General features: G+C 45.1%; 1 protein-coding gene across 1 annotated transcript in view; it reads right to left on the bottom strand.

Annotated features, from left to right (window-relative positions):
* Positions 1-21708, bottom strand: part of APCDD1 (APC down-regulated 1) — a 45789-nt gene extending 24081 nt beyond the window's left edge. The window contains exons 1-4 of the mRNA XM_063077470.1: positions 21642-21708; positions 15114-15177; positions 14710-14999; positions 4235-4522 (exon numbers count right to left, since the gene is read on the bottom strand). Of these exons, the coding sequence (XP_062933540.1) occupies positions 4235-4522; positions 14710-14999; positions 15114-15177; positions 21642-21708 (709 nt within the window). The remainder of the gene's footprint in view (positions 1-4234; positions 4523-14709; positions 15000-15113; positions 15178-21641) is intronic.
* Positions 21709-25285: the final 3577 nt, after the last annotated feature.

The raw sequence follows: 25285 nt of genomic DNA, 5'->3' as shown, positions 1-25285 counted from the left end.
AGACTGTTGGGGTGAGCCAGAGATTGCAAAGTTTGCATGTGGTGTCTGCAGCTAATTGCTGCAGCCACACCTGCCCTCTTCATCACTGGCGTGTGTGTTTGTGCGTGTGTGTGTGTGCATGTGGTAAGTTTGTGTGAGGGGGGTGTAGTGGGGGAGTGTCCACAGTTTGTGCAGTGTGTGTGGTGCGCGGGTGTGTGCACGTGTAGTATGTGTGGTGTGTGTGTGTGTCGTGTGTGTGCATGTGTATGTGTGTATGGGATTCCCAACAAGGAAAAGAGTGCAGTCAATCACAGTGTGCTATCCTGCCAGCTCCGGAGGTCTAAAATCGGCATTTCTTCCCATCCCTACGTATTCTCCAAGAATCCTCAGGACAGGGAGAATGCTCCTTCTCAGCTCCTGTCCCTAGCAAGCAGTGGCCTTCATAAATGAACTTGTTGAATGAATAGCTAGCTGAGTGAATGAAACTGTAAAACTATTACAGAACAGAATACCCTTAGTAATTTTAGGGTGACACCATTATCTCCTCTCTAACCTAGATACCTATTACAAAACTTTCCAGAATAATTTTATTCCCAAGTTGGAGAGAACTAAGCAATGACCTGTACACATAAAATCTTGACGCAGGAAGAAGTCATACTGGGATGATGGTGATAGAGCTTTTCCTGAAGTTTTCTCTGCCATCCCTTCAACTCCAGGCATAGTGCGCTGAAGGCATGCCCTGCTGTGGACACCTTCAGCTGACATAGACAGTCCCTAGCATACCATCTTCTATTTCTAGTATTAGAACGCTTCATGCTTCACTTCGATTGATTATATCAAGTTGTCACCAGTCTGTCCCAAAACAGTATGTAATTACACAGTCCTATCACCCATCTATATTTAGTTCTTTTCTCATTTAGGGGGAAAAAGAACAAACATGGCCATTGTAAAACTCCTTAACTACGTGTTTGAAGCAAGTCAATTTATTTAAACAGAGAATATTTAACATCTAAGACCCTTGCCCTCTGTTGTGAACAGATGCATCATGTGTCTCTTCAAGATTTCATTTTCTTTTTATGACTAAAAGGGGGAAAAAGTTCAGAAAAGACAATATTTTCTTAGTAACAAAAACTGTCTTCAGTAAAACAGTATTTCAAAGATTTCTATTTTACCCTCTTTAAATGTTTCCTCACATTTTGTCAGTTAAGCTCTCATTTTAAACTCCACAGTTTTTAGCAGTTTTGACAGAATAAGTCTGAACAAAAGGGAAGAACTGAAAGAGTCTTCACCTCTCAGAAAAGTCAATGATTTCTACAAAAGCAAACAGCATTTGGGAATAGAATATCTTGTCCAATAGCAGCCCCCGAACTTAAAATCTATCCTTCTACTGGCAAAGAGAATCGGCACTCCCTGTGCATTAAAACACCACCTCAGGGTCCCTTTGAGAACCTGTGTTCGTGGGCTAAGTGTTTTTTAGAACTTGACATCTAAAACTTTTGTGGCTTTTCATCCAAGCAGAGAAACTAGCGATAACGGACATCTTCCAGCTGCATACCTTCAGGACATCCAATAGGTTTTATTTGGATTAAGAAATGCAATTGTTTTCAAAATTGAAGGGAAGGAAAGTAAAACTGACACATGTACTTTAAAGCCATCAAATTATGAACTCGGGTCTTGCACTACATTTACAGTTTGGGAAAAACAGCAACAATAAACAGGTTCAAGTCTTGCCAGAGCCTAATTCACTCACCAATAGGATTTAGGGGCGATTTATGACTTGCAATAAATTGAAACAGCAGTAGCCAAAAAACTGAACAAAGACTGGATGCAAACATAGTGGTGTCTACAGCATCTTTACATGGGATTTTCACGAAGGCCATGTGTGCTTTATAATCTTATTAACCTGACTTGTTGGTGTAACACATAATCTATGAATGATGTCTGAAACTAAACTCACTCAAGTTTGTCACAAGTACATTCATAACTACAGAATATATGCTTTTACCTACTAAATTGCTACCAGAAATAGACATATAAAATCATACAGTTAGCGAAATAAAATGCCTACTATCAGGAAAAAAAAAACCCATTAATCTATTCTAAAAAAATTCAAGTAACTTCCTTCAGATTTATAACATCTACTTAAATTCATGATCAAGCTTCATCTGTTACTCTGGAATTTTTAAATGCCTGCAAAACCCTGATCTGTGGAATAGGACATACTCACCAAACAATTCTCTTGGGTTAGGTTGATTAATACCCATTTTCTGTGAAAATGGGTTTCAGTCAATCGAATAAAACTCAATCGAATAAAACTTCAATTGAATAAAACTCAGGAGATGGGGGGAAGGAAAGGGAAAATATCCAATTTTTTTTTTGGTGCTTCACTTCACCCTAATTCTGACAAACCTTTCTTAAATCCTGAGGATCTGTAATTTGAACAACTATCTCCTCTATTTATTTTCTAAACTGAAGTCCAACACTCCCTGCTGGACCTAAGTAGATATTTGGGCAACTTTAGTTTTAATAATTTTGTCATTGCAGGTTCATTTTGAAATTGGATAACTTTTTATAGGTTTGCCCACATCATCCAATCCAGCTGTGCAAACCTACCTTATCTTCTATTCTCTTCATACACATACAGGGTCTGGCTCCACTCTGCTCCCCTTTTTAGACCAGACTGCCCTTTCCAGTTACTCCCACTCCCACCCCATGCTGTCCCCTTCCCAGTACCACTGGTTCTGGGTAAACACCCAGATCCCAAGGAGTCACCACATACTCCTGATTCAAATTCGGGAGACGTTAGCTACACTAGACCCTCACTGAGGATATTCTTGGGCTCTTGTTACCTGCCAGCTCTTACCGTACCAGCTTGGATTGGCAAGTAGGAAGCATAACTGCATCCCTTACTTCTCAAAAGAGGGAGACAATCTTCAGAGTTCGACCAGGTTGCATGACTCTAGATTGCTTTAGCAGTTTAAAAGGCAATGATTTTACGCAAAAAAAATCTGTGCTGATGCCAAATTTTCAAGTAATTTTTCATTTTAAAATCATTTGAACATACTATCTTTTTCTTCAGAGATATTACAACAATTTTTTTAAAGGGGACAATTTTCCCTGTTTCATCTCTCTCTTTTATTTATTTATTTTTTTTCTTGTCTGTGTGGCAGCTGCTGTTTGATCTGCTCATTGGCTCTGATTTGTTTCATGTTTCAGCCAAAGATTAAAACTGCTCTGTAATTCTAAGCAGATGGGCCTAGGAGTCCAACCCTATAATTATACCTTCTCTCTTTTGCCCTCCAACTGCAAGCCTTGCATCCTGACTTAAAATTCTGGGATCGCTGGGGCTCACAGTACACCTTGGCAATCTGGCAGGTCAGGCCCAACCAGACACGTCCACAAGGCCAGTGGAGCTGTGCGAGCCGCCCACCCCCACAGGACTACAAAGAGAGAAGCCAAGCAGTCAGCCTTGATCCTCTGGGGGTCCCCAGCCTCACTTTCAGTCCTAGCTACTATGCATTCTGAAGCTAGGGCCAGCTGCAGGTTTGGGTGTCTGTAGTGGGTGCTGTGGAAGGGGAACCACGCAGTCACTCTGCTGAAATGTGAGGTGTCTAACCAGGAGGGACACCTGAATCAGCACATTGTGTTCTGCCATGGCCCGTCATGGTCACCAACGACAACCTGCCCCAAACCCGCCTGGTTCACCCCAGTGCAATTCCGTCTTATTTTTCTCAGTGCAATTTCTGGGACCCTTTTAAAGCGCAGATGTTCTCTGACTACTGGCTAACTAGAGTCGCCGCGAAAATGCGGCCCGTGAAGCACAGGAAGAGACAAGACGATCCAGCAGGAGCCTGAGAGCGACAGGGCGGCAAGGTCAGGAGACCCTTAGGAGACCGATTTCAATGATCACAACTGGGAAACCGCGCCCGGAGCCCCGCCGCCGCCCGCCAGGAGCCCGGGACGCGGACGCCACCGCGAGTCCTCGGACCGCGGCGAGGACTGCTCCTCCCGGGGCGCTCGGCTCCCTCCTCAAGCTCGGACCCCCGCGAGGCCCCGCGCGCCGCCCCTCTGGAGACGGGACCGCGAGCCTGCGACCCGCGACGTCCACGGTTTGAAGACCCAGCCGAGGGGACAGAAGCTCTCCCGCGGACTCGAGGGACGGCTCCGGAGGGCGGAGCGAGGGCCAGAGGTCTGCGCGCCGCCGCCGCCGGGGCCGCCGGGGAGGGCTGGGGCCGGGGGCGTCCTGAGAACTCACCGTGCAGCAGGAGGGCCGGGACCAGGCATCCGAGCATGAAGCGGCACGGCCGGGACATTCCGGCGCTCCTCGGGCCGTCCGCGCGCCGTCCTCTGATCGGGGGCCGCAGCCCGCGGCGGCCCGGCCGGGCCCGCTTCAGGCGGCCGCGGCGCGCCCCATGCCCGGCCCCGCGTCCCGCCCCGGCCGCCGCCTCGCGCGCCGCCCCGAGCCGCAGTGGCCGCCGCCGCCGCCGCGCCTCTTCATAGTTCCAGAGCCCGCCGGCGGGGCGGCCGGGGCGGGGCGGGGCGGCTGCGGGGGCGGGACCTCCCCTCCTCCCGCCTCCCCTCCCCTCCCTTCCTCCCGCCTCCCCTCCCCTCCCCTCCCTTCCTCCCGCCTCCCCACCCCTCCCCTCCCCTCCTCCCCTCCCCTCCCCTCCCCTCCTCCCCTCCCCTCCCCTCCCCTCCTCCCCTCCCCTCCCCTCCCCTCCTCCCCTCCCCTCTTAGCCTCCCCTCCCCTCCCTACTTCCTCCCTTCTCCCTCCCCGCCTCAGTCCTCCGTCAGGTGCCCCCTCTGGCTCCGCCCACTCCACACGAGCCTCCTCCTGCGAGGGGTTTGCAGCCCTTGGCACCGAACCCAGCGCACAAGGAGCGATGTGCCCTTCACCCTCCCCGCCTCCCCCCCAGGCAGCACTGGCGCCTTCCTGTCCCCCGAAACCGAGGCTTCACCACTTGAGAAAGGTGTTCCTTCGATAAGGCGGGGCGGGGGGCTGCGGGGCTGGCGGTCTGCTTGCTAAGGGTGGGCGCGGTGCGCGCACGTGAGGGCGCGGAGACGAGCTCCAGACACTTGCAAGCGCGGGGCTGGGGACGCTGCAGCGCTAGCGGGGCTCCCTCGGGGCGCGGGCCCTGACTTCACTGCAAATCTCCATCAGGGCTGAGTGCCTGGGCCCCTCTGGGGAGCGCAGGAGCCTCGTCACAGGCCCCGACCTGTGAAGCGCACGGTGTAGTCCGCGAGAGCCCTCTCTCTCTTTCCTCCCCCTTCCAGGAGGCAGAAACTTGTTGAAACACGGGAGAGATCTCGGGAAACTCTCCCCGGCAGTCCCTAAGAAAGTGCGCTTAGGCCCCTCCCGAGTCCTCTTCCCGCCCAGCGCGTAAATGTGATAACCACAGTCGCGCTCGTTTTATGTGTTCTGTGGTTTCAGGATTGGGGGCAGTTGTTCAGTTTTTCATCGGTTTTGAAGACCCAAAGGCAGGAACTCTCCTTTGGGAGTCTTCCACTCCCCTCCTTCCATTCCGCGGGGTGCTGGTGCGAAGCCCCCCAGTGGCTGTCTGATTTACCTCCGACGTCTCTCCTTTGCAAAGGTCCTGCTTTGGCCATTCACTTCTCCAGGGAGGAGGTTGACCCAATCCCCTAAGCCAAATGTCACCTCTTCCTCACTCTGGGATAAAGAACAGACATGAGACCCTATGGAGTCCAGAGAACATTTCTTGACTCAACTCTGCTGGTGTTTTTCATAAACAAAACACTTTTAAAAATGCCTGACTTCCCAAGAGAGCTTTCTGCCCCTTTGAACAATGCAAGAATTCAACTCCTTGTGCGTTAGACTTTCAAGACTAGTTGAATCTTAGCATCTGTGTAATAGTAAAACAGATGAGAACACGTTAGACAGTTTACACTTTTCCAATTTTTTTTTTTTTTTTTTTGCCCCTGAGAAAGCCATGGATGTTTTGATGTGATGGTGCTGATAGTGTTTGACGTGTTTTAATTTTTATCACCATCATTATCATCTTCCCATCACTAACACGGGATCAGAACATGGTGTTGTGAGGATTAACTTGCCACTGTTGGCAAATCTTGAAGATGAGAGAGTCCTTGTGTGGGCAAAGAGATCACCGAAGTAATGCCTATGAGCAGGAGCACTACTGTGAGTCGATCTTGCACCGCTACAGCTTTCAGAGTCTGACCTCGTTTCTGATCACTTGCTAGGCTTGGGCGGCAGATTTGCAGGATTTGAATGTTTCCCAAGGGTCAGTCAGGTCTTCATTTTAAACCAAGAACTTGATTTCTTCATGAATGTTGGGCAGTTGGAAATAATGTAAACAGCATACTTGGCTCCTTAAGTAGAACATTAGCCTTGTCACCAAGAACACATACTAGGTGGTGTTTAGTTTTCTAAACTTGATTTTCTTAGGAGGGTGCCTTTTGGTTTATCAGGAAATATTTGAAACATGCAAACAACATAAGAGGGTGTTAAGGTGTTAGGGCTGGTGTGTTTTGTATAAGCAATGTGGTTGATAGTAACTGAAAAATGTTAAGGTCATGCATCACATATTAGCAGAACAATTGGGCTATACATTTACTTAAATAATTATTTGATTTTGTTATTTAAAAGAAAGAAGAAAACCAACAGGCCAGTGGTAATTTGGTGTCATGTTGACAGTTAAATTGTTTCGATTTTTGTTTTTCCAACTGGTTTTATTGTTGTGATATAAACATAGCCAGAATAATGTCAGCAGTTTAAACTTGTCTTGCCAGTTTATTTTCCACATGTAGTATCATAGATTTACGTGCTCGACCCTCAACGTAACATCCTGCCAGAGTCACTACTCCCAGAAATGTCCTCACCCACTTCTGCCTGTCTGAAAGGTTGAGATGTGACCTAGTGACAGCATTTGCTTTCTGCATTACTTTTTACTTTTGCTGTGAGGCTACCCCATTCTGGAGAAGAATAATGAACAAAATGCAGTGCATGTTTGTCTTAGAGTATTTGTAGATATATGCTTAAAGTGATAGAATTGGGAAGAAGGCATTGCCGGGGAGGTAATAAAACTGTTCTTAAATCCAGTTCAGAATCCAAACCCCTGAAGCAAGCACGGGGAATTCCCCAGACCCCTGTGAGGACCCAAGCCTCAAACAAGAACATGTGTGACTAGGTCCTGGAGATAATGGGAGAGTCCCAGGCAGGGGCAGCTGAACAGGATTGCCTTAGTAGCATCAACAGGTGTGCTAAAATATTCAGAGCTATTCACAAATAACGTTTGTTGTGTTGATGGAGAAGAGGAAACTCAGGGGCCAAGTTCTCAACCACACAGCGAACCACCAAGCACACTCAGAACTCCATGATTTGTGCGCTTGCCAACACACAAGGTCAATCACAGTCTTAACAAGAGGACTTTTCTGATGATCCTAACTTTAAGCCTCTATGATCAACCCTGTCTTTGTGTCAGAACTAGTCTGTAGCTCTTCCATAGGAACTCTGAATCATGAGCACATTTCCTGGGATGTCCTGTACTGGGCACAGAGCTTGAGTGATCACCTTGATTTGATTTTCTCAGGAGGGTGTCTTGATTTTCAGTGAGCACAGAATAGTAGAGAGCTCAATTTCATTATTGTCCTGGGAGGCAAAAGGACCAATGCCCCTTAAAACTTATGCCACAATTTGGTTTTCTGATTCAGTCCTTGTGAAAATTGATCTATAGCTGTGCCATCACGCAAGGCATTTGGAATTTCTGAGATTCTGGGACTTTTGGTTCTTGAAGAAAATGATAGTTTTAAGAAGGGTCAAAGTAATTAAAATATGAATTCTGAAATGCTCAACTGTAAATATGGTTGAAAGCATTTTACTACCTCTGCATCCTCAGAGGCTGGGAAATGTCACCAGGAATAGACTTTTCTCAAAACTTACTAGATGCCAGTGCCAACCCTGTGGCATTATGTTAAATTACTGCAGACTGGAAGCATCTGAAGGCCAGGAAAGAGTTAAGCATTTCTATACCCCTTTTAGCACCTAAGCCAATGCTTCCAGTATATTGCCCACAGCAGGACTTTGACAAATGGTAAAGACATAAAATCCTACACAGCTTCCTCAGGGGTAGAGATAATAAAATTATTCTGAGGAGTCCTTAGAAAGGGGCACACTTCAGAGTTATATTTTTTTAAACATGCAACTAGAACAAACTCTATTTTGAAAATAAAATGTAGTTTAGATATATCTCAGCATGGAATGACCTTTTGAGCTTAAGAAATTACATGTTACGTTTGATTTTATACTCCTGGTACTTATCAGAGAAAACCAATAAAATGTTTGTGAGATTAGCGTTCATTTGTTTGTCCCTTGGTTGATTCATCCATGTATTGACCAACTGCTAAGTATCAGATGTGTGGAACAAGCATGTAAAGATAGGGACAGATGTGTGTGAGGTGATTCAGCTGAACCAGCCATTCACTCTTTTTCATAGTTTCTTTGGGGGACTGATGAGATGACTTAGGATCCTTAGTACTGGAAGAAAGTATGAGACCCCTTTGGGGGCAGGAAACAATAAAGAACCTTAGTAGTTTTTTGTCTGTACCTTCATTAGACTCCAAGAATTTTCTTTCTCGTAGTACTGGTTGCCTTCTCTGCCTAATGCTTTATCTGTTGCACTCGATTACTCGGCTCTTTGAAGGCAGAAAGAAAGTTGGGCATTATGCTGTGTCTCCTCCCCCAGCCCCTTCACATGTCCTTCCATAATGGGCATTTGTTGGGCTGGTAAATGAGGCAGGATAAGATCAGACCATCAAGAAAGAGTCTTTATGAGGCTAACACCACCCTAAGCCACGATGGCACACAACACAGAAACAGAAAGATACAACAACTCTGGTATTCAATCTGAGCATGCCCTAGGTTGTCAGGCACACATAACAGCGCTCAAACGTATCTGCGGAACGGGAGGCAGTGTAGCATGACTGCCAAGGAGCCAGAGTCACTAGGCTCAGTCTTTCCGTTGTATGGCCTTGGGTGAGCTACTTAACCTGGCTGTGCCCCAGTTTCCCCATCTGTAAAATGGGGACAATAGTAGCATAAGCCCACACATAGTTAAGCACTACAAAATAACTCATTGACAGTAATTAGTCTAGAGTAGACCATACATTCTCAACAACAGCAAAATTGCCCCCAAGGAGGTGAAATTGGTTCTTGGGGGAGGTGAGAAAACTTAGATATTACAATGGTTTGTGGCCTCCAAAATGACACAGTACTTAACCAGATATAAAGTATATCCATGGTACGTACAATCTCATGGGGGTGGCAGGCAATTGGGAGAAAAGTTTTAAAGGCTCCCTGGGGGGGAGAGGCAATAAAAAAGTTTAGAAATATTGCACAAGGTGAATAAATCAGAAGATTAGTCCTATTATAATTAATCATATAATCAAACATTTATAATAACTGTTTCTTTAATTCACTGAATATGTTTTGATTATATGAAACAAAATCTGTTTTACTTCAGCTGACCATCTGGAGTGGTGGTCTACCATCTGATTACATCACCGTAACATCACATTTCAGTATTGTTTATCTGTGATCTAGATAGTTCACTATTCCTAGTCTCTTTCTGCAGATGGGAACACTGAAGACAAACAGATCGAGTGGTTTGCCTGTAAAAGTCACAACTTTATAGGGGTGGAATCATCAGGTTTTCTAACTCTCAGTAAGAAGCCCTTTTTAGCTCTAAGTCTAAACCAAAAAGAAAAAGTCCTTTACATCTCAGAAGTAGAAAATCGTCTTATATGTGCTTAGTAGATGTGATTTAGAAAATTGATTCAGATTGAAACATTCAAGCTGAAGGAGGAGGCTATTTGGACATTTATTGAAGTTGGCATCTTAATTTTTGGTGCTATAATTCACTGTTTTATGTATAAAATTTCCAAACATTTTCACTTTTATCAGCACCGCACTCTCCCGAGTGAGCCACGGGCCGGCCCCATTTTCACTTTTAGAACAGATTATTGCAATCTGTAAAACACACACGCAGACCAGCTAATGACTAAAATGCTGCTCATGGTCATGAGTCTCTGTACTTTTTGGTATTAGGACTTGACCAGTCCCTTTAGAATGTTCACATTTGTGTGATTGTGTTTTTGGTTGTGCCTATTCAGAGAGGAATAGCACAACCAAAAAGGAGTTCCTATTCGTTCAGGAATGGCTATATGCAATCATGTTACATCTATCTGAAGCTTAAGTCTCTAAAGCAGAGTTGAGCATACAAACTAAACAGCTTTCTGGGCCACCAAATTCAATGTCACAAAGCTCGTGTGATGCTTATCTCCATAATCATGTAATACTTTGTAATTCTCAAAAGACTTCCACAGAAATGGTCTCTTTTGATCTTCATGCAATTTTGTGAAGGCCAGAGGACAGCTAGGGCTGTTCTGATGGAGAGATGCAAAACTGAGGTTTAGAGAGGTTAATGATGGCTCCGCAGGCACTATGAATGTGCACTTTATTCTGCAGTCTAATTTAGAATCTGTTTCATTTTCACATACAGAACTTGTGCGGAATGGCCAGCGTGCTTCTGTGAGGGTGAGTTGCGGAGAGAACCACTTCAGAAGAATTTATTCATGTTGCAGAGCAGGTCTCTGGGAGAGATGGACAAAGGAGAGATGTTAGAAGCTACATTCCCATAAACATTCTGCCGTACCTTCCCAGATCCTCATACCCATCTTTCTAGTGTTTTAATGCAGAATGAAGTACAGAGAACTTTTTCTTGACAATGCAGAGTTAGGTGTGCCGAGTTTGCTAAGACTTAGTGGCTCTCCAAGAATACAGGGGTGCCAGGGTGGGCATCAGTTGGTTCATGATTTATGGATGTGAGGCTAAGGCATTCCTAGCCCAAGCTAAACTTAACATGGTGCACATTGTCACCAATTCCATGGAAGTCACTGTGGCAGGCAGACCTCATGACATCTGGTACTTTTAGAGGTGGGACCACTGGCTATAAGGCCATTTGAAGAGTGCTAACGCAGCCTATTTTACTGAATTCAGTAGCTCAGATGTAAAATCTTGAGCCTGCAAAAACTTTGCATAGAAGAACCTCCCTAATCCTCCCACGCATTCACCCACCGCCCTGCCACAGAGACATTCTTGCCATGGAACCCAAGCGTCTGTGCAGGTCTGAGTCCTGGATGTAGAAGGTGCTGGAGTGGAAGAGCCATAAAGCACTGTCCGGGCAGAAGTAGTTATCACAACTACCACCAGGGGACATGTCCACACAGGTCTTTCTCCAGCTCCAAAGACTTAAAGTCCTCCCCTTGGATAATAAATGATGCTGATGTAGATACTCCATTCTACCTGGTGCTGGACAAGTTAACTCAAAGAGATCAGTTGGTGAGTAAGCATATCTGAGTCCAAAGACTTCTGCACAAGCAATAACTGAAATCATATTGTAGCAAAATAATTTGAAAATAGATATTAATTCTCTCCAACAAACCAAAGAACAGGAGCAATCTGAGAATAAGGATAAAGAAAGAAAAGAAACATTACAGAGAAACCTTAGAATAAAGCTGTTGTATATAGAGAGCCAAATAGTAAAGAAACCTTTTTTCTTTGTTCAACAAATATTTATTGAGAAGTGAGTCTTATTTCTCCTCTTTCACCTAAATGTTTTTGAAAATTAAATTCTCTGCAGTGTCAAATCTAATCAAATGTGTGTGGGAATGACTGCCAGCAGGTGCACTCCGCATTTGAAAACCACTGTTTTTCTAAAATTTCCCATGAGAATCTACTAAATTATATCGAAGACCTTTCCAAACACATGTGATCACAGTAGGAAGAATCGTGATGATACACATGAGAGTGTATTTTCACTTTTTCAGTTAAGAAAGTGGCAGCATCGCCTGTGGTTAGGACCCCAAGCTTGGGCCCTGGGGTCTGTGAGTCCTCATGCAGCCCAGTAGTCGTAAGAGTGGTGAGAGTTACTTCTTAGAGCTGGCAGGGGCTTAGGGACGTGGATTATGGAAAGTATCGAGCACAGTGCCTGGTCCACGAAGGACCTTGTCATTGGTATAGCACTAGGAACCAGGAAGGGTGGCCTGAGGGGCTGCAGCTCAGACCCTGGGCCACCTGTTATTAATAGTACTCGGAACATAATGAGAGCCTTCCATGTCTCCTTTAAGTCACTCATTCAGTAAATATGTCCTTAGCATCCACCGTGGTTCACGCACTGTGTTCATAAGTGCACCACTATTGCCACCAGATGAACACAGAAGAGCGTAAGCATTAGATGACAGATCCCAAGAAGTATTTCTGGTCTTCTTCTCCCTATGCTGCCTTGGGTTTGGTCCACTTTGCCGTGGTCAAAATTCATCTCCTAGGGCTTCCTTTCTTCGCCCCATCCTCCCTAAGGATACCAGTGTCCTCATGTCCTCTGCCCTCTTCCTTCAAAGAAGAACTGATCTCATAAACTCATTTGTGCTAAAATATAAATAACCCTCAAGTCCTAAAGCGGGAGCCTTTATCTTGGTTCTTACACTGAAACTGCAGATGAAGCCCCGAGCTAGAATGGAACGGGAAAGGTGGAGTCCACAGCACTCAGAACAACCCCATGGCATGTCACCTTCAGTGAGTCATGCTGCCACAAGCTTATCTGCAGTATCTTAGAGGTGTCCTCCCCATGTGGGGGTGGGAGTGGGGGGAGTGGTGGAGACTTGGCTTTGCTGTGTTTATCTTGAGCTCTGGGGAAGCCAGATTTCTCTTCATTTACATTATAGGTCTGGTCGCTTTATTAGTTTTAGCTGGGGGTGGAGAATTGGGTAACACCACCGAGTGCTGTCTTTTGGTTCCGTTCTAACTTGTAAATGTTATCTGGTTCTATTCTCTTTTCCACCTTATGTAATATAGATCCAGTATCTCAGTTATCTGAGCCATTAATCGGGTTGCAGAACCCTTCCCTTTCCCACATGAAAGTATAGAGGAACAGTGGGACTTGTCTGCAGATAATCACCATCCCTGTTAAGTCAGATAAATTTTTAGGACTGTTTGCTTCTCACTAGTCCTTCTCTCCCCGCCCCTCCCCTCCCTGTCCCTCCTCTCCTCCCCACCATGCTTTGGCCAGTCACTGCATCTTGTGTGAGGTGTCACTAGGGAAGACTGATACACAGTGCAGTGACCAGAGGCTCTATCTACCTCCTTCTCATTCCACACTTTTCCCTGGTCTCCTCACCTTTCATTTTCCGTGGTGATTTCTCCATCATCAGCAAGCTAGAGGTCTAGGATTCCTCGTTCCCATCCCCTACTGGCCAGTGGCCTCACCCTGGAGATCTTCTGCAATAGATGGGCAGTTCATGCCTTCAAGAGCTGGCAATGGTCCCATCACCGAATGTGCTGGCAGTCCTTCATGCTCTCCAAGAACACATGAAACAGGAAGAAGCAGAAGACACCTGGCAGTAGCACATTGTGTCATGATGGACTTTGCAGCCTCTAGATGGATCTCCAGATGTGTCAAAGGCCCCAAAAGTGCTGATAGTGGCCTGAGGTTGGCTGGGGTGAGGTATGGCTTGGCCCAAGACCCAAGCCAATGCATCGGTATTTCAGTATTACCTAAGGAAGGAATAAGTAGTCTATCTTTACATGTGGGACTCTGATCTCATAAATGCAAGCTGTAACAAGCTTTATTTACAGCTCATTATGAAAATTAGTGTACCTGACTTAAATAAATAAATAGGACAGAGTCTGACAGACACCTTAGGATTGCATCTTTCTCTGTGGAAAGAGGTTTGCCATTCTTGGAGATGAAAGAAAGATATTTTCTTATCAGACTTCTGAAGCAATTTCTCATACTTTCTATTCCATTCGGATACAAAACTCTTTGAAGTTAAATAAGAATAAAAAGATAAAAAACAAAAAGTAAACTTAAAAACATTTCTCTGGACTGCAGTAAGACTCATGATTCTTTAAGAGACAGGAAATGAAAAGTTTCTTTTAGTCCTACAGAGAAGTGCTCTGTTCGTGTTTATTTAAAATTTCCACTTTGTTTATTTTCTTCTTTCAAGGGAGAACAACCTCTCCTAGTAATATGAAGATGGGTCATCGTCAGCCTATTAAATTAATTTCATTTCAGGTGGAGACAGAAGTTGTTACTAAGTAGAAATGGAATGGTTTAGCTTTAATTCATTTGCTTTTGGGGGTGCAAGTTAGCTTTTACAGTTTAGAGAATATACAGAATGGCTAAAACACAGCCTGAATGTATACACACAAAGAAAAATAATAGTATTTTTAAAATTGTATCTTTTTACTCAAATGAAGCGGTATTCAGGTAGCTGCTAAACGATCAAGCTGTGTGTGCATGTAGTGCCTACTGCATACATTTACAAAATACACATGGTAACGTGCATAAACTGGAGAAAAACAAACAGAACCAAAGTTAATGCTGCCGGCCAGCTTACAATGTCCTTTGAGTGTTTTAACACGAACATTCATACAAAGACGGAAAATATTAAAACCACAGAGTCCAGAACCAACTCCTTTTATGTATGAAGTGTAGTTCACCAGATTAGAAGACAGGGCTTCGTAAAACTAAAACAAACCATCTGCTCAAAAGGGCCAGAGCACAGGGAGACATTACTGGGGCTTGTGTGCGCATTGAATGTGCATCCAGTGCACTGATTTTCTATTGTCCCAACCCCGTGATGGCTTTTCCCAGCCTCAACACAGATGACAAAAGAGACGTTGAATCATGGAGCACCGACGCGGTCGGGAGCGGCAGGGCCGGGCAGAGAGGCGGTGGAGCCAGAGCCTGGGAAGACCCCACAGCGTCGCACGGCGCGGGCCTACGGCGGGTCTGGGGACCGGCGGGACGCAGTGTGGCGCTGGGTTCCCGGCCTCCGGGCCGCAGGCGCGGGGTGGGAAGGCAGTTTCTGTCCTTTTGCTCAAGCCTATGGACTGCACGATTTTTAGGCGATTTTTAAAATTTGCACTGAGGGTCGCAGCCACATCTGACATGACTTCAACTGGCCGTTTTGATAGTCGCTTCTCCAATCTGTGCGGTTGGCAGAAGTTCGAATGTCTCGGTTGAAAACTGCTCCCTATTTTTAAACTGGTTCGTGCTGGGTCAAAAGGTGGGACTCAGCAGGGTCGGCAATGAGTTGCTCACCTGCAGGTGATAAAGAACCGGGGCTGCGGGCGCGGAGCACAGCGGGGGGCGCGGCTGGTGTACCCTGGCGGGGGTGGGGGGGGATCACGGGGTGGGGGGGGGTATGGCAATGAGATTTCCCTGAGTTACTCACCCTCCGGAGAACCTTGTTTCTCATTTGTCAAAGGGTAGCGCTGATGTCAGGTCGCTGTGAGGATTGGATGAGACTTGGTGAGAGAACCACTGAACTCTCCACACTGCACCCCGCATGGTGAATATCAGTCAATGGGCACTCAGCGGTGGTGGCTGAGCGCCCTCGGGTAGGCTGGCCAGGTGAGTTCCCGAGGGTGCTGCCTGTCCCTCCGGCCAGCTCTGAGGACAGATGGCAACTCTCTGTGGCCTCGAATCCACCTATAAGACTGCAAAAGCCAGGAATGTTCTCGGCTATAAAGCAGCAGAGACCAACTTTGGCTAACTGAAGTACAGAGCTGGTCTGAGACAGACAGGCTGCTGCTGCCCTGGGACCAGACACTGCAGATTGCTCCAGGGACACCATGCACATCAGACCCTGGGAAGAGCCACTAGAATTGCCCCCTCTCAAATGGTGACTGGCTGCCCCTGCTGCCCCCACCTGCACCATGACAGATTCCTAAAGGACCCTTATTCTTGTCACCACGAGTTTCTGATCCAGACTTTGGGCGGGTGAGTCTGTTTGGCAGCACCTGGTCACAGGCCTAAACCTTAATCTGCAAGGGAGGCTGGCACTATTAACTTCTTGTGGAAGGTGGGCTGCAGCTCTCATTATATGAATGGGGTTCATGTGCTGGAAGGCCAGCAAAATTAGCAAGCATCCTCAGCAGAGGGCCTGAGGGCTCTCTAATATTCTACAGTCAGCTTATAATAATGAACTGATTAACTACAAGCCAATCATAGACTGAAAATGTGCTTTTTGGGGTATTAAACAAGACAGGAAATTTCCTGTCATTCCCTAGATTATGTTAACTGGTTTCATGTCCAGTTTGAAAGGAAGACCATTCTCTCAACTGAGTCCACATATTGAAAGGTTTTTTTACACATCCAACAGTGTAGACGCAGCTTGTGGGTGCTGGACAGAGGCAGAGGGAATCAGGAGACCTGGTGCAGTCTTGTCCGTCATTCGTTAGCTTTGTGTACAGCACGCCTCTGGGTGTCAGCGTCCCTATCTGAAAAATGAGGGTCATCATTATAATACTTCTAATGGAACTGTAAAGAAGAAGCCACATCATGTATGTGACAGTTCCTGGAGCTCAGGAGGCAGTCAGTGCCCCCAGTGGTTTGGTCCATGTACTTTGATTCCCTCCAGAGACAATGGTTAGAACCTAACTTTGTCATCTCAGGTCTTTAAGATTCCTCTCCCCATGGCCGGCCTCTTGTACTTCTGAGCATCCCTGAGGAATCATCCTTGATGGGAGCCCCACGGCCTGAGTTTGGGCTTCCTGTCTCTAAGAATCTGGGGGTTCTTTGATCACGAGAAGGCCTTCATCCTGAGCCAGGGAAGAGGCCAAGGACAGAAGGAAAGGACAGAGAAGGCCCTGGGGTCCAGGCAGAGGAACGTGAATGTGGAGGCAGCGGGGCTCAGATGTGGGTGGGTCTTTGCAACCGCAGTACATGATACTAGAAAGAGTTCCCTTCTCAGGAAGCTGCGTTAGGCCTACAGGAGTGCCCTCTGTGTTCCTGGGTGCTTTGTGCCCTGGGCCCCTTGACATTTCTCAGGCTGGCTGCACTGCTGCCCTACAGGGGCTCCTGATTCAGCCGTGGGAGCATGCGTCGATTCCAGCCCCCATGAGCTGCAGAGCTAGAAGAGGCAACACTTGGGGACTGGCTGGCACCCAGTTCCTTGTACCCATGTGTTTTAGCCTCCACCTGAGCCTGCCTCAGTCTTCTCGGAAGCACCAAAGGGACAACCAGTGCACTCCTTGTAGAAGGCATCTAGGGGATTAACAAGGAAAAACAACTTGGGGATAGAAAGCGTGTGTGGGACGTGAACATGGAAGGGGAGACCCCTGGATGTTGAGATGGGAGGTCAGCCTGGAGAGCTGGATGAGTCCCTGGCACCATGCTCCTGTGGTCCTGACACATCGGGAGAGGTCAGATCAGCATGTCATACTCATTGTCACGGGCTCTAGCCCGGATGAGTCCCAACCCTATACTGGTGAGGGCTGAAGAAGCGTCTCCTGGTCCTAGTTAAGCTGCACCAGGAAAGCTCATGGAGGGTCCTCAAAACTTCCCCTACCCCAGGCCACCTTCTAGGGAGAGGGCAGCCTTCACTGCGGCTTTCCCAGGGTGCCACTGACACGTGTGGATATGCCATCGTCCAGCACAGTGACCTTGTTGCCTCTTCCCGGACCGCAGGTTGGAGATGGCGGATAGAGGACAGACACAAATGTGACTGGGAAAGCCGGAGGATGGCAGTTTCCACAGTGGCCATGCATGCTTCCCTCCTCATTGGGGACAGCAGGAAAATAGTAGAACTTCTAATTACTGTTATTCTTATGATAAAAATAAGCAAAAACTAAGTTTTTCTATTTTTTAATCCATGTGCTGGCCCATCATGCTCATTTGGTCTATGTGTCAGGAGGCCACCAGTCACACGTCCCATGCCAGTGGCCCGTGGGGCTCCTTCAGCCCGTCGTCAGTGGTGCTCCGTGTGCCTGGGGTGCACCGCTGTCTCTTGTCACAACTAAGAACTGTAAGTGGGAAGCGCGATGCTTCGTCATGAGACTGTGGGTTAGCACGGGAATCTTTTGTTCCACACTAGGTTTACTGCTGTCTTATACTACAGTTCTTAGAAGAGTTGTCTAATATATAAATAAGTAGTATTTGTTTATTAATAAAAGGCAACATGTTTCAGAAATTCTGTCCTTTTTTGTAACAATAATTCCGTGTCAGTGGAAAGCTACCTAGCAGGGGTTTTTTTTGGCGGGAGGGAGCAGCTATCTCATGAAGAAGCAATCCTCAAAAATAAATAGCAGCTATTTAGTATATTACTCTCACAGCAAATGTGACTTTTTAAAACAGAAAGAAAGAAACTCATTTTCAAAAGAAACTCTTGAGGCAGAAAAACTTGAAAATAGATATTTGCAATTATTTCAATCATTATATGATTTTGTTACTAAAATAATATTAAAAATGTGATATCTCTACTCTTAAAATACTCGGAAAGAAGATTTTCTAGAATGTCCAATTTAATGTCCAAACATTAAAGTGCCAAACCTGATTCGTTTGCAAACAGTACAAAATTTTGAAGAATATGAAACAACTTCAGGCAAATTTCTATGGAAACTTTGAGAAAATTGGTGCACGGGACTGAAAAATAAGTACCATGATTCAGGACACCAGCCAGTGGAGCTTCTTCCGTTTGATATTATGAAATGTCTTGCCTTCTTTAGCCAAGAATTATGGTCAACTGATTTAGAGCCAGACATTTAAATCTCTTTATCACAAGTGCTAAAGCAAGATTTCCAAAGGCTTTACAAAGGAGCATAGTCAATCATAAAACAAAGAGGCTTTTGTAACATTTATTAACGTTTAAGATATTGTTTAGTTTATCTCATACTTTTCAAAATCCTAGTCTTCGTGTATGTTGTGTTAAGGACATAGTGGCGTGATGCTCTTTTTGTTTGTTTGTTTGTTTGTTTGTTTTTACCAGAGGGGCTGTATGATCTCGACGTTTATAAAATCTGGAGAAACTGGATTTCTTCCTGCAGGCGAGGCAAATGGAAGATGAACTTCCTTCCACTTGTTAGAAGGTGCTTCAGCTATACTGTAAAAAGCTAAATTAAACATCTCAAGGAGATTACCAAAATTTACTAATTTTGTGTCTCAAATAAGAAGTTAAGAAGAAAGTTACAGAGTGTTAACTTGACAAAGTATATATAATTTTACATATTTAACTCTTTATAAATATGTTAACTATTAGATTTTTAGTATTACCTTAATAAGGAAGGGTCAAAAATAGCTGGAGCAGTAGATGAAAATTGTAATACAGAAATTGTGGACCAGTTGAATATAGAAATCTGTTTAATTTAATTTCTAATTGTCATGAAAGACTTATTTTCAGCCTCTAATTTTGATACAATTTAAATAACTTGTTTTCTAAATAATGTCAGAGCTTTTGTTTTTTTTTAAAAAACGTTCTTATAAACAATATACTCTAAAAGTGGAAATTTGGGGAATGCTTATGCCACTTTAACTATATAACAAAGATGTTTTTTCTCTTAATGTTATTATTACACAATGTAAACATTTTTTGTGGCCCTGTACCAACTTCTCACTAACTCTGCCTCCCCCTTTCCACCTCTGGTGGCCTCAGTTCTGTTCTCTCCTTTTGAAAGCTCAAGGAATTACAGTGACTGTTGTTCTTTCTTTCTTTCATTCTTTTTTAGCTCCCACTTATGAGTGAGGACATGTGGTATTTCTCTTTCTGTGCTTGGCTTATTTTGCTTAACACAATTTTCTCTAAGTTCATCCATGTTGCCGTGAATGGCAGATTTCATTCCTTTTTATGGCAGAGTAGTATTCCATTGTATATCACAAGGATTTATATATTCTGTGTGTTCAGTTATATCTAGTTGTTTTAATTCAGCTATTTATGGTTAATATTTTATTTTATTTTAATTACGGAATCCTACAGAGATAGGAATATTGCAGCATTTGGGTTTTCAGTCTATTTATGGGTTTACTTTTAATCCACCAATATAGCATCATTTCCAACTAGTTTCTCATTAATCTCCACCCCAATATCTACATTCTCCCTTCACATTATTTCTCTGTGAATATAGCCAAATTGAATAACCCTGAAATATTTGGTCTGTTCAACTCCTAGGCAAAAAGTTAAGTAAAAAAGACAATATAATACAATACCTGTTAGGAATTTACAATAGTTACTGAACAATTACTAAAACATCCAATCTGTCAAGCATCTATAATGGACCAATCACTGTTTCAATAATGCACAAATGGATAAATAAAAATGCTTGATTGATACATCATAAATATAAAAAATTTTCTGTATTAAGTATATTGCTGTTCATTACACAATTGCATATGGGTTTATTTTGTGTATATTCAGCAAAATGAGACAGCTAAGCTATTTCAACAAATATGATTCATGAGGATGGCCAAACTGAACAAATTCCAAAGAAAACCCCCCAAACTTCATTATTAATGGCTTTAAGCTAATTGTAAAAATGAATTTTCCAAATTATTGCCTCAAAAAACGTTTACTTAATTTTGACCCTAAATTTTCCAAGTCCTTCAAAAATCCAAGGCCTGGCATAGGACTGCTTTCTGTGACCATGGGGGAAGTGTCCCCAGTCGCTTCCAGGTGTCTGCTGACTCTCTGCAGCCCCTCCAGCACGTGTGCACTTGTCTGCAGGAGGGCATGATCCTTGAATCAGAATTTGTTTCTTAAATGTTCAGTGGGTGAAACTGGCCTATTAAAACTCAGACCACTGATGTGGTCAAAATCACATCTCTTCTTATGTATTTGATGAATGTTAATTCATTGTTTTAGGTTTTCTTCTAATGATTTACTTTAAAAAATATTCTCAATTGTATGTTCGTTCAAGACAATACCGTCTAAAACATAAATCTGAAGTGTCACACGCAGTTAGCTGAAAACAATTATGTTTCTTCGTTGCAAGGTTTTTCTTTTTTTTTCTTTTGTTAGTTTCACTGACTTTTAACATGTCAAGTAAAGATGCGAGGGAAAAAACAGTTAAATTATATTCACATTAACAATAGCAATTGCCTCAGAAAGCAGACCTATTCATTTAACCACAACATGTAAATATCAATATAAATACACAAACATATGCATATACATATGTGTGCATGTTTAGATCTCTATCTTCACACACCAAATGGACATCATAAACTTTGAAAATTAAGTCTATTTTGAAAAACAAAAAGAAAAAAAAAACTATAAAGGAGTGGAAAGCTTTGAAACATGTCTGTAAACCATGTGAAATGCATTTAGGTTTTTCAAAGTGAATCGAAGTCTTTCAACATAAGTAAATTGCTGTCATTATTAATAGCAGACATGTGGCAGTGTTTTTAATTGAGACCAAAAGTGTGGGTTCTTACGAGCACAAAGAGAGTGCGAGCTTAGTGGCCATGAAAGGCTCACAGGCAATCTGAAGTCCTTCAGAGTTTTTTTCTAACTCCTCAAAATTCAGTGTGTGGCCTTAGAGTTCAGGGATAAGATAGTTTGAAAAGTGGTGAGAGCTCTTAGAGCAGGAAACAGTGTCTTTCATTCTGACATTAGATGATAGTAGCCAATACCTGTGACGTGTAATTGAGGAGAGGGCAGGACGGGCCCATGCAGACACTTCAGGGTGACAGCGTGACACCTGCTGCTCTTCATTCTCTGCATTCTCTCTCTGAGGATTACACATTTCTCTCCAACATGGTTTGACTTAGGAAACTAAATATAACTTAATAAGTCTGTTCCCTTATTAAAAAAGCTAATAAAACTGCCAAGGATTTATAAACATAGTCTGACCTTACCTGGAAAGCAATAGAAAGTGGCAATGCTGCCTTCAAAGAACTTGTAGTTGGACTGAGAAACAGACATGTCAGCAAATCATTGCAACTGGGTGGGCGAGTACAGTAATAAACATAGGAGCCAGGCCCCCTGCTAATGTATGAAAGGGAACTGGCCAGTCTGCTCTGGCGAGGGGTCATTGCTCAGGGAAGGGCTCCTGGACTGGTGGTTCTCACACTGGCACATACAGCAGGGATCCCCTGGAGGGCTGTTAAAACACAGAGCACTGGGCCCCACACCCAGAGCTTCTGATTCGGTAGGTCTGGGTGAGGCCCAAGGATTTGCATCTCCATCAAGTGCCCAGGGCTGCTGATGCTGCTGGTTGGGAGCCCACCCTTTGAGAAACACTGTCCCAGAGGAGGAGACATTTGGCTGGGTTTTGTAGGAGGAAAAAAGAGAGGATCATTCTAGACATAAGAAATGCCAAGGGGGAGACTGTGGGCATTATAAACAGCCCTTAGGGCTGTAGAGAGGGGCCCATGTAGAGAAAGCAATTATCCTGGTTTGCCAGGGACTGAGAGGTTTCCCAGGACACAGTACTGAACCCAGGACAGTCCTGGGCAAACTGGGGCAGTTGGTCACTTGGGAACAGCGGGAGGATAAGGCCAGACAGGTGGGCATAGTTCACACCCTGACTGTACCTGTGCCAAATCAGGGGGTTTTAGCTCTAGATGGAGAGCTGCGGGAGCCAATAAAGGTCCTGAAGCAGGGGAGGATCGTCAGGTTCACGTTTTAGGAAGATCACTTTGAAGGTCAGGTGGATGATTGATTACAAGAGAGTGAGACTCCGGTGGGAAGGAAGCTCTCGAGGTGACCACGGTGGGGGATGGCACAAGCTGAGGCAGGTGCTTGGGGTGGAGCGTGAGGAGGAGGGAAAGAGGCTACTGGACTTGGTGACCCATGGAAGAATCTGGGTACTGAAGAGGGTAGGAGGACTCCAGGTTCATGGTCTGCAGCCAAGTGGATAGTGCTGACCAATAGTGCTCCATTTTACAGATGAGGAAACTGAGACCTTGAACATTTAAGTGATTGGCTAAGGCTACAGTGCCAACTAGTGGAGGAGCTGTGCTAACCACTCCCTGCCAGTACATGCTCCCACTGCTCTGCTTGACCTTTCATTCACTTATGTTTCTGCAGTGTTCTCTACACGTTCACACTGTCAGGTAGGTAGGGATAGTGTTTGTCTAATGGTCTCCATAGTGATGTTGAGAAGCTGTTCTCAGCTTCAGTGCTCAGAACATCTTTTCAGTCCCTGACTTCCTTCAAGGGCAGAGTCTTGCCTCTCTGCAGAGGGAGAATACCTTTAATTATGTTTCCTTCGTGGCTGTTTATTCCTCGTCTGACTCTGTGGATGCCTGTTGTAGTCTTTGTTCCAAGTTTCGCATTAGTAGCTGTATGCATACTTGGCCTTTGTCAGTCTTTGGGTGTACACTGAAGTGACTAATATTGGTTTTTAAATGGATTTACTCAAAGTTAATCCCTTCTCCATTTTTTGGCCCACTGTGTAATGGAGCTGCCAAACACTGTCTTTGTGAGCCCTGTTGACACAATGGGAGTGTTTCAAGGCTGCCTGAGGAACACCTTCTACTACACATCATTACTAATTGGAAATAAATCCTGAGTTTCAGCGTGAGTCAACTAGCTTAATAGGAGCTCAGCGTAATTTCTATACTGCCACCATGCAAACAGAGAACAAGCAGACTTTTTGCCTTTGGCTGGGGTTAACCTGTTTAAAATTCAGAAGCAGGTGAGGGTCTTGAAAGCAGCTGTGTGCACAGAGTAACCAGCACAAGTTTATCCCCTCCCACTGATCAGAGGAGACCAGCTGCTTGCCCCCTGAAAGTGCCCCTTCTATCGACTCTCAGCACCTTTGCCTTGGCTTATTCAAGGATGTGTCCTACGATTTCCACAGGGGCAAGCCCAGCTGGATACAGGGGAACATGGGGAGATAAGGAGTTGACTTTTGGTGCTCATCATCACCCCTCTCAACACACACACCTTTCAAGGCCACACTTTGCCCCTCCTAGTGGAGGCTCTCATCTCCAGCTCCAGCTCCAACATCTCCATCTCCATCATCCCCATCCCCATCTCCATCATCTCAATCTCTATCTCCATCCCCATCTCCATCTCCATCCCCATCTCCATCTCCATCCCTATCTCCATCTCCATCATCTCTATTTCTATCCCCGTCCCCATGCCCATCTCCATCTCCATCTCCATCATCTCCATCCCCATCTCCATCTCCATCATCCCCATCCCCATCTCCATCATCTCCATCTCTACCTCCATCCCCATCTCCATCTCCATCTCCATCTTCACCATCTCCATCTCCATCATCTCTATCATCTCCATCATCATCATCTCCATCTCCATCATCTCCATCTCTACCTCCATCCCCATCTCCATCTCCATCTCCATCTTCACCATCTCCATCTCCATCATCTCTATCATCTCCATCATCATCATCTCCATCTCCATCATCTCCATCTCTACCTCCATCCCCATCTCCATCTCCATCTCCATCTTCACCATCTCCATCTCCATCATCTCTATCATCTCCATCATCATCATCTCCATCTCCATCATCTCCATCTCTATCCCCATCCCCATGCCCATCCCCATCATCTCCATCATCTCCATCATCATCTCCATCATCATCATCTCCATCATCATCATCTCCATCATCATCATCTCCATCATCATCATCTCCATCTCCACATCTCCATCTCCATTCCCATCCCCATGCCCATTTCCCTCTCCATCATCTCCATCCCCATCTCCATCTCCATCATCTCTATCCCCATCCCCATCTCCATCTCCATTCCCATCCCCATGCCCATCTCCATCTCCATCATCTCCATCTCCATCATCTCCATCCCCATCTCCATCTCCATCTCTATCATCTCCATCATCATCTCCATCTCCATCCCCATCTCCATCTCTATCTCCATCATCTCCATCATCATCTCCATCTCCATCATCTCCATCCCCATCCCCATCTCCAGCTCCATTCCCATCCCCATGCCCATTTCCATCCCCATCTCCATCATCTCCATCCCCATCTCCATCTCCATCTCCATCATCTCCATCCCCATCTCCATCTCCATCTTCATCATCTCCATCTCCCCCTCCATCTCCATCTCCATCTCCTGCTGCTCCCAGGCTACGTATGGGACTCCATCCAAGTTAGACCACTCAGCTCATGCCTCCTATCTCAGCTTTGTCACTGCATTTCTCCCATGCCAAAATGGGGAAAGAGAGCCTATAATGTGAGCCAGGGGCCTCCTAGAGCAGGGTCTGGAAATTTCTCTTAAGCAAGCCCATCTCAGCCTTACTCTTCCACTGTTAACTTCCCTTGGTTCTTAGCTGGCTTTGTTTCTCAAACTGACCTGCTTCTGTGCTGCATGCAGTCTCTGGGGCCTCTACTCTGGTAAATGAATTCACCTAGATGGAATCGTAGTTGACCATTTGGAGGAATGATTGTTTTGGATGGGCTGACATCTTCTTGTGTCCTTCAATCACACAAGGTCAGGAAGTGGCTTCTGTTCTCACCTTTCAGATTAGATCTTTGCCCGTGGTCCTTTTAAACTGACTACTGGCATATACA

The sequence above is a fragment of the Cynocephalus volans genome, chromosome 13 (assembly GCF_027409185.1).
Source record: "Cynocephalus volans isolate mCynVol1 chromosome 13, mCynVol1.pri, whole genome shotgun sequence".
NCBI lineage: Eukaryota > Metazoa > Chordata > Mammalia > Dermoptera > Cynocephalidae > Cynocephalus > Cynocephalus volans.
Note: the sequence above shows the minus strand (reverse complement) of the source record. Positions and strands in the feature narration are given on the sequence as shown.